General features: G+C 37.3%; 1 protein-coding gene across 1 annotated transcript; it reads left to right on the top strand.

The window, feature by feature from the left end:
• Positions 1-2746: 2746 nt before the first annotated feature.
• Positions 2747-8476, top strand: LOC107597354 (chemokine-like receptor 1). The gene is made up of 2 exons (XM_016288371.1): positions 2747-3275; positions 6773-8476. Exon 2 carries the CDS (start codon positions 6783-6785, stop codon positions 7704-7706), a length of 924 nt encoding a protein of 307 aa, XP_016143857.1. The 5' UTR covers positions 2747-3275; positions 6773-6782; the 3' UTR covers positions 7707-8476.
• The last annotated feature ends 1832 nt before the right edge of the window (positions 8477-10308 follow it).

The following is a 10308-nucleotide window of genomic DNA, read 5'->3' as shown; positions in this document are numbered from 1 at the left end:
TTTAAAGGAAAAAAAAAAAACATTATTTTCCACATACTGTACATTTATTGTTTCTCCTCTCTGCCCTGCCTTTTTGAAACGCGTAAATTTTTACAAAGCTCATCGGTCTGAATAAGCGAGGTGTGCTCTGATTGGCCAACTATCCAGTGCGTTGTGATTGGTCATTTTAGCCACGGAACTGACATACATGGTTAATAAACAAAAAAAATACATACTTCGTGTTACACAATCTCTATTAGTGTTTCAGTAAGATTAAACTGTATTTTTAACAAAAAAAATACATATTAAATCATAAGAAACAAACTAATTTGAAACTTTTTAGCTCCAGCTCCAGCAGAACTCACCTTTCCCGAGCCGCGCTTACCGCGTACTGAAGGAAAGCAACCGGAACCTTAATTCTTAAAGGGGCCATGTACTATATTTAACAATTACAACAAATACTGAAAAATGAACATGTAAGTATAGAAACGGCTCAAATAACATCTCAAACTAAAGAAATCAATATTAAAAGAAAAATTGCCAGAATACAAAATAATTATATAAGATATCGTCCTCTTTTGGAAGACCAAACAAAGTAGTTTCGCTTTTACAACAAAAAACACAGCGGCCTAGCGTGAGCGCAAGCCCCGGCTTAGCGTGAGCTGAAGCCGGGCAAGAGTGAGCTGAGGCGGCAGGGACGAGAACGGCGGTCCCGGCGAAGGAGCGGTGAAAACGGTGAAAGCCGATCCGGCGATCCACAGCACTAAGTTGTAGTATTTCCTCAGCGACCAGCACAGATCAGCTCTAGGCATGACGAAGCGGATATCGTCCTCTTTTGGAAGACCAAACAAAGTAGTTTCGCTTTCACAACGAAACACACAGCGTCTTCAGGACATGGCGGCAGCGGCAACAATACTACAGCGAGAATAAAAGTTACACCTTCTTTCTTTGCGTGAACATTTGGGCAGCTTTATGCAAATCTTCCCACATAGTGAGGTAGATATGTGGGGGCGTGTTAGAACGAGCCGTTTTAGGTAGACGTGGCTGACTCTTAACTTTTATAAAGAATATCTCTTTGGATTTGAGACTTTAGTCTTTGCAACTTTACAGATCTTCTTTATGCACCAAGAGCTTGTAACACTCCAAAGAGAAAGGAAAAAATGAAATCGCATCATATGACCCCTTTAAAATGTGCTCTCTTTACACAGAGTGCGTGTGATCACGAAATCGAAAGTGACTCAGCTGGTGCAGTTTCTCTAGAGCAGTTTCTCAATTACCAGGAGCGTTGATGACAACAGACGTGTTAGAACGAGCCGTTTTAGGTAGGCGTGGTTGACTCTTAACTTTTATAAAGAATATCTCTTTGGATTTGAGACTTTAGTCTTTGCAACTTTACAGATCTTCTTTATGCACCAAGAGCTTGTAACACTCCAAAGAGAAAGGAAAAACTGAAATCGCATCATATGACCCCTTTAAATATTATCCATTCAGTCATTATGTCATGTATCACTGCAATCTCTAGAAGTAATCTAACAATTTAAACTAAAATGAATGTTTCATCATGTTTAATTTATTTGACAAATAATTGTGTATTGTAGTGTCAGGGGCATCATGCACTCATTATTTTTGAGGGGGCACAAGTGAAGGGGGGGGCTCTCGTGCTTGTCATGTGACACACAGCAGCCACAATATCATTGTATAACTGATATAGGCTTATGTCCCTACTGAAAATAAATAAATAATAAAACCATCACAGAAAATTTTAATGGTTTCCACTACAAATTGCCATTACAAACATTACAAACCATCAACTTTTAACCATTAAAAATGGTTTTCTGTAGTGTGTTTTGGGACATATTCCATTAGGATTTATTGGTTTTAACAAGCCACCTATAGAAGGCAACCAATTACCAGTAGAGACCAACAGGGTCCATTACAGTTTCCAGTAAAACCAATACAAGTCCCATTATAACCAGTAAAACCATTACAAATTTTGTTATGGTGTCTATTGTTTTTTTCAGCAGGGTTTTTATTAATTTTTTATTCGAAATATTCCACAAATATATCATGAAATATTCTCGACTCTCAAATATGTGTAAGTAAATGCATTTTGCACTTCATAGATTATGTTAGTTGATATAATGGGCGATGGGCAAAGTAGTGTAATCTATTAACTTTGCATAAAATCCGTCTTTTTACTTAAGTACCAGATATGGTGTCATACCATAACATATTTTTAATACGACTGACTTTGTATTTAATGTGAATTTAATAAAAACATTGTAAGTTACTAATTAGCCTGTAACACTTTCATTGTACAAAAAGAAAGAACATTTTTACTTCAATCCAGCGAGTTCAAGCACTCTCAAAAACTCCCATAATAATCTCTAAAGCTGTTTACACTGTGAAATTAATATCTTACTTACATTCGTACATCTTCACTTTGTTGTTTCTGATGAGAGAATTAGTCAGAGAATTCAGTCAGACAGTGCGCGCGGTGACTAAACAGTGTTTCAGCGGTGATTCATCTGAAGGCCTCTGATTGGTCCTTGCATTCATAAACAACAGAATCCGTATGTGATTGGTTATAATGCGCAGTGCTTTAAAACCCCGTGTGTCTCTGGCTCTGTGCCTATGGAAGCATATAGGTAGCGAAATCCATATGTGCCAGCCAGCGAACGCAGATTTGAATTTAGCATGTTTTTCTTTTTTATATATATAGTTTACTGGACAAACTGCGCATTTCAAACAAAATTGCTTGGTGTGATATGATTCCAAATTTAGGGGGGCCAAGCTTGTTGACAGGCCCCCCTGGCCACCCCCTAGAACCGCCCCTGTATCAAAATGAACCTTAATAGAAGATAAGTACGCGACTCATACTCAAAGGAGCAAGCTTGGAAGGTGGTGGCCGAGGTGGTTGGTGAATCTGGTGTGTGTCGTGATTGTATTGTGTTTGTGTACTCTGTTTATCATTGAATTACAGTAATGATGTAATGAATTAATTAATGTGATTGGCTGTTGTCACTATGAGTGCTTCAGCACCAAGCTTCAGACTCGCCATGCGTCTAGCGTCAAGGGTGACGCCCCTTCATCCTTACAAAAATCAAGGATGTCTTGCATTTTGTGGGTTTCTATTTCTGCGACGACGCGGCTGGGACAAGCATAGATGGGGACAAGAGCATGCAGCGTCCGTTTGCTGTGATTATTTATTGATTCTGTCGCGTCTGGTGTGAACAGACAAATTATTTGTCACTGGAATATTATCACGTCGCGTCTGGTTAGGACAAGGTGTTAAGGTAATTTAGATAAGTGCAGTCCTCGTATGCCAATTTTAAGCCAGTGCTAAAGTGCTCTTGAAATTTAACCAAGTGAAGCTACTAGAATGTTTTAATAAATGAAATCTGGTTGTGGTGTTAACATGTGGCTTGTTTAAACTTGTTTATGTAGGTGCAATTCTCTTTTAATCTTAGAATCACAAACTTAGATGTGTACTTTCATCATCTTTACAAACACCTTTTAAACGTGTTTGCATTTAGAAGAATAAAACTTGTTTTCCACACGTGGTTGTGTAGTCTGTACACGTCAATCCGACAGGGGCAGTTAAAACCTCTGGACAGAACCAAAGATGTGCTGCAGCTCAAATTGCAGCCGACGAAAACACACATGTGCTTAAGGAAAAAATGTAAAAGCTTAAATATTCAATGCCACGTATTTTACTTTCATATTCAGTAGCCTACACCGTTCTCGCAGATAGACACATATTTCTGCGGATTTTGCAGAAAATATGCACGAAGCAAAGCATGTGAACCAAATAAGGGATTATGATGAAACTTTTAGAACTTTTCTGCGAGCCATGCAGATGTAACTTGATTTTAAATGTAAATTATGTGTGCAAAAATGTACAATACGATAAAAAAAACAAACATGCAGTGTTGTTTTGCAGATGTTGCTGTTTTGTCACTCTAATTCTGATCATGGTTTTTCATGTTTTTTTTTTGTTTAATTTAATTCATAATATTAAATTAAGATTTATTTTCTGTGATATCTGAATTTGTTATTGTCTTACTAGTATAAAGTATCTAATGTTTTGCACCAATTATAATGTAAGGTGTTTAAATGTGTTGGTCACTGACGAAAGTGTCAGATTTCAACGTCAATGGCTAACATAAGAAATCTCTAATATTAGATATTAATGCTTTTAATATAGAAAAGGAGCGCATTCCATATATTTGCTGGTGCCTTGTTTGGAAAGAGAAACTTTCCTCCCCTCCTTAAAGGGACTTTAAAGGGGTCATATGATGCGATTTCAAGTTTTCCTTTCTCTTTGGAGTGTTACAAGCTGATTGTGCATAGATAAGATCCCTGAAGTTGCAAAGACTAAAGTCTCAAAACCAAAGAGATATTCTTTATCAAAGTTAAGACTCTGCCACGCCCCCCTAAAACGGCTCGTTCTAACACGCCCCCACATATCTACCTCACTATGTGGAAATATTAGCATAATGCCGCCCAAATGTGCACGCAAAGAAAGAAGGCGTGGTTTCAGTAACCGCAGTTAGTGTTGAAGCAGCATGTCAGGGAGCCGCTGTGTGTTTCTAGGCGAAAGCAAAAGCACTTTATTTGGCCTTCCGAAAGTAGATGCATTTAGGAATCTTTAAGATGACTTACAACAGAACAGCAATGCATTTTATGGACGACCGTTTCGTGAACCTAGGAGAGGAGGTCATTCTGACTTTGCTATGACAATCTGGCGCTTCTGAATCAGCTACTGTTTTGTTATTAGTTTAAGTATTTGCTATTGACTGGTCAAATGCGGAGTTTTGCGCATCGTGTGTGTGTGTGTGTGTGTGTGTGTGCGCGGGAGAGAGAGAGAGGGACAATAATAAACAATAATGTACAGTATTTGAAAAATGTGTTTTTTGAACATTAAAGCATGTCAACATATTCTGTTACACCAAATAATGATCTTTAAAAAAAGTATCATATGACCCCTTTAAGGAGGGGGGAAATAAAAAAAACTCTATGAGAAAATAAAAAATCTCTAATTTCTTCCCTAAGCCTGGTGTTTATTTTTTTGTTGGACAAAAAAAGAAAGAAAAAAAAAGTTTGAAGAATCATCACCGCTCTTTTCCATTAAAAAAAAAGTTCACAAAGACCACTTTTGTAAAGATTTATTTGCCTGCGCTATCCTTTCAAGAATAGTATTCTATTCAATGTCCTGGGGGCCTCATTTATAAAATGTTGCGTATAAACCATCCTAAATTTGTTCTAAGATCATTTCTCAAAAGTGCGTAAATGCGATTCAGAGAAAACGAACGTGCGCACAAAAACACGTGCGTACGCCTCTCTTCCAAGATGTGACATTTATAAATCGCAAATGATCTGGAAATTGTGTGCAGCTGACTGGTGTCAGATCTCCGCCTTGTAAACGCCCCCTAATTAATATCATTACCATATAAAAGAGCACACGCCAATATCCGAATTTCTATGCTTGAGAAAGAAGAGCACAAAGAAAAGAAAAAACTTTACTGAGTCTGAAATTGAGGTCCTGCTGGCGCTTTTTATTTAATAAGGAGTAATTATTCAGTGGACAAACGATCTGTGTGTAGTTATATTTTTTCTATTGAGTATTATCAAAATTACTACTTCTAGAAACAACAGAAATAATAATAATAATAATAGTATTAGTAGTAATTATAAAACAATTAGGTTTCCAAAACTACGAATTCAAGTAAAATTTTCAGTCATCTTATAAAAAGTGAGCCATCCTACTTTTAAAATCACTTGGTATGACAACTAATATAAAGTTTAGTATCACGAAATCCTTGCAAAACTTTAAAAACATGATTGAAATTGGACGTTTCATATCATAATAAAATCTTAAAAAAGAAAAAAACATGTGCATGCGATTTGACATTTCTTTATATTTACACGGTTTACTAATGCTGCTCAAATGTGCCATTAATGTACTGACACAAAAATATATAGTGTATTTTATGCAAATATAACTGATGTAGCCTACATGACAAAAACAAAGTTTAAGGCTGATGTCTCTATTCATTTTCACAGAAGCAAAGCAGCAGATGTTATAAATAAAAACAGTTAATGTTATTGAATAGAATATATTAAAACCTTTATTATACGACCTAGGCCTATTCTTATAGGCTACACAGACAAAACAGTCGAGATGCGTTTCTGCATTTTCTTTTCTATTTTACACATTACTAGTAAATCAAGACTTTGCAAGTTCTCTTGTAAAATAAAATTATAAAAAAACAACAACATGGAATAAACTGTGTACAGAAAGCAAGTAAAGAACTCTCAACATTAGGCTACTAAAAAGGTCAAGTTTAATCTGGCAAAACCTCCAGTTAATAAAAAAATCTGACTACACTGCACAATTAATCTCTTACACTGTATCTTTGTTGTTTATGATGGATTCGGTGCTTGCACGTACACCGCTTTTATTATTATTGCAGCTTATATGTTCAAATAGCTGCAGTACTTCGACTTTGCCACAAGGAAAAGTGCGTACGCCTGCTCAGACCCAGACATGGCGGTAAGTACTTTTCCACGTCAAAAAACGTTTTTATAAATATAAACGTTGCTGTGGATTTTAGTGTACGCACACTCTAAGATCAAATCTGTGTGTACGCACATTTGATAAATGAGGCCCCAGGAATGGTTATAGAACAGGTGACATATATATATATATACGATCTGAACAGAACACATCCCTTCCTGGGCAGTATATTATTCAAAATAAAAAGTTTTAATCCACATCTTTTTGTTTCAGGCTTTACAAAATGTCCAGAGAAGACAATGCCGCAGACTATGATGGTATCACTACAGAACTTGAAGTCACAGAAAATGCAATAAAGCAGTACCAACATGTGATCAGGATGATCTACTTAATTACATATTCTGTTGTCTTGATCCTCGGTGTCACCCTCAACTTCATCGTCCTTATCATCAGCTGCCTGAAAAACAAGAAAACGCCAACGGTTTCCACTTGGATTATGGCGTTGGCTGTAACACACTTAGTCTCCAGCGCATTTGTGGTTCTTCAGCTCCTGTATGCTTACAATAACTTTGAATGGAATTATGGAAAAACAAGCTGCAAGCTGTCATCCTATATCACCTACGGCAGTATGTTCTCCACAGCAGCCATGCTGAGTCTCTGGAGCATTAGTTCTGCTTTTTTAAAAAGCGATTGCATAAAAAATGGCAAGAATTGTAACATCATTCTGATTTCATTCTCCTGGTCTATTGCAGCAGTCTTGGCATGTCCTTCGCTGTTTTCCAGAGAGGTGCGATCTTCTCAGTGCATTGATGATTATGACTTGGACAAATTGAAAACAACTCAAGACGGCATTGCTAGGCTGAAGGCAGTCGTTATCATGAGATTTCTTATCGGGCTTCTTGTGCCAGCTTTGATCATGTTTCTCAGCTGTTTGACATCAGCTCATAGAAGGTGTAAAGATTGCAATAAGCAGGCACAGATCATCTGTGCTATAAAGATTGCCTTCTTTGTGTTCTGGGGCCCTCAAATCTTCTTAACCATGCTTCAAGCCACTCGTACCGACAGCCTGGGTTCAAGTATGTTGAAATATGGACTTCCAGCAGCTACTGCATTGGCCACAGCCCACCCTTTTATCAGCCCGATCATCTATTTGTTATTGGGATGTAGTATTAAAATGAAGTGGATGGCACGTGACCCAGGTTTATAATACTGTTGCCTTGCACCAATAAGGTCCCCAGATCAAGTCCCAAATGAGCCTGGAGGTCTGTCTGTGTGGAGTTTTTCAGAGGTGAATTGGAGACACTAACTTGTCTGTGTAGTGAATGAGAAAGAGTGTTCCCAAATGATGGAATGGTCATCCATGCAGTGTTTCCTCCACCCTTGGACCAGCATCCCTGCGACCCTACAGAGGATAAGCAATTTGAAGAATGGATGGATGACCCAGATCACAACAATGAACTGATGCGCTTAGGAAAATGCTGCCCATGAATTGTACACAGGCATTAAAGATTGATGTAGCAATTCTAAAATACATCAGCAAGGACTGTTAAATATACACCACGTCCACAAAAATGCATGCCAGCACTTTCTGTATTCAAACTGACAAGTGGACCATTTCTTACTCCCAACTCCTAATCCAAACTCTGAAAATTGATTATTATGAAAACTGGCCCTGTATGGTCCAAATTCATGCTCGCTTTCAAGTTAAATGCTGATTTGTTGATACACTGCATCACATGTATATACTTACTGCTAGAAAAAGCATTGCTACAGAAACACTAACACACTATCTACTTTATATCCTGTACGAATATCAACCTTATTGAGGACCATTTGAAGTGTTTTTTTTTCTTATTTTGAAACTGGGAGCACTTGTTACATTTTAAGAAGAATGTCATGTACATTAATATGAATCTGTTTCATTCTTATTCTGAGATCACCGTAGTCACCTGGACTACGGACTACGGTCCTCTTTGTAGAGCTTCTTTACAGCAGAATTAAATTTTGTTGAAACATTATTTTCATGTTTAATGCTGTAAAGCTGCTTTGATACAATCTGTACTGTATACTGTACTGTATAAAGCACTATATAAATAAAGGTGACTTGACAAATGAGAAAGAGAGAATTCTAAGTTGATGAAGACTAATCACTGTGCATTTACAAAACATTTCATATACAGTATATAAACTGTCTCATAATCCAGGACTAAGCAATGGCCAGATGAGTTTAATCAACAACTGCCTGCAAACTTGCATTAAAGTCTATCTCTAGTTTGTACCACCAACTTTCTACTATACAATCAATTCCCAATGGACAACATGAAGTGCTGAGGAATCTGCCAGATATACAGTACAGCGCATATATACAGTGCCGCTTGAAAGTTTGTGAACCCTTTAGAATTTTCTATATTTCAGTATAAATATGACACAAAACATGATCAAAATTTCACACAAGTCGTGAAAGTAGACAAAGAGAACCCAAACAAACAAGTGAGACAATAATATGTTCTTTGTCATTTATTTATTCAGGAAAATTATACAATATTACATATCTGTGAGTGGCAAAAGTATGTGAATCTCTAGGATTGGCAGTTCATTTGAAGGTGAAATTAGAGTCCATCTGTTTTTCAGAGTTGTTTTCAATCAGTGAAATTACCATCAGGTGTCAGTGCGACCTCAGAAAAAGTTGATGTTGCTCATCAGGCTAGAAAAGGTTTCAAAAACATCTCTAAAGAGTTTGGACTCCACAAATCCACAGTCAGACAGATTGTGTACAAATGGAGGAAATTCAAGACCACTGTTACCCTCCCCAGGAGTGCTCCACCAACAAAGATCACTCCAAAAGTAAGACGTGTAATAGTCTGCAAGGTTGCAAAGGAACCCAAGGTAACTTCTAAGCAACTAAAGGCCTTTCTCACATTGGCTAATGTTAATGTTCATGAGTCCACCATCAGGAGAACACTGAACAACCACGGTGTGCATGGTTCATCCAAAAAGAACATTGCTGCCAGTCTGCAGTTTGCTAAAGATCATGCGGACAAGACAGAAGGCTACTGGAAAAATGTTTTGTGGACAGATGAGACCAAAATAGACCTTTTTGGTTTAAATGAGAAGCGTTAACAAAGAATAGTTAAAGAAGAACAAAGTTAACGTTTTGGAGTCAAATTCCGGAAACTTAATCCAATTGAAATTTTGTGGAAGGACCTGAAGCAAGCAGTTCATAGGAGGAAATCCACCAACATCACAGAGTTGAAGTGGTTCTGTACTGAGGAATAGGCTAAAACTCCTTCAAGATGTTGTGCAGGACTGATCAGCAGTTACAAGAAACATTACCTGCAGTTATTGCTGCAAAAGGAGGTCAGACCAGATACTGAAAGCAAAGATTCACATACTTTTGCCACTCACAGATATGTAACACTGGATCATTTTTCTCAATAAATAAATGGCAAAGAAATATTTGTCTCATTTGTTTGTTTGGGTTCTCTTTGTCTACTTTCAGGACTTGTGTGAAATTGATTATGTTTTGAGGCATATTTAAATTGACTCATTTTAAATACATATAAAAAATTCTAAAGTGTTCACAAACTTTCAAGCAGCACTGTGTATATACAGTATATATAAATATATATGTGTGTGTGTGTGTGTGTATGCAGGGCCGTCCTTAGGGGATGCAACTGGTGTGAACGGACTGAGGGGGAGAATCGCGAAAGAACAGTTTAACAGCTGAGCCCAAGCCTCCTTTACTAATTTGAAAACACCACTTTAGAACTATACTCTTAAAAATAAAGGTGCTTCACGATGCCATAGAA

The sequence above is a fragment of the Sinocyclocheilus grahami genome, unplaced genomic scaffold (assembly GCF_001515645.1).
Source record: "Sinocyclocheilus grahami isolate Dianchi unplaced genomic scaffold, SAMN03320097.WGS_v1.1 scaffold230.1, whole genome shotgun sequence".
Lineage (NCBI taxonomy): Eukaryota > Metazoa > Chordata > Actinopteri > Cypriniformes > Cyprinidae > Sinocyclocheilus > Sinocyclocheilus grahami.
This window is presented reverse-complemented; position numbering and strand designations above follow the sequence as displayed.

Excerpts from the sequence above, each read along its gene's own strand:
- LOC107597354 (XM_016288371.1), top strand. The coding sequence starts at position 6,783 with ATGTCCAGAGAAGACAATGCCGCAGACTATGATGGTATCACTACAGAA.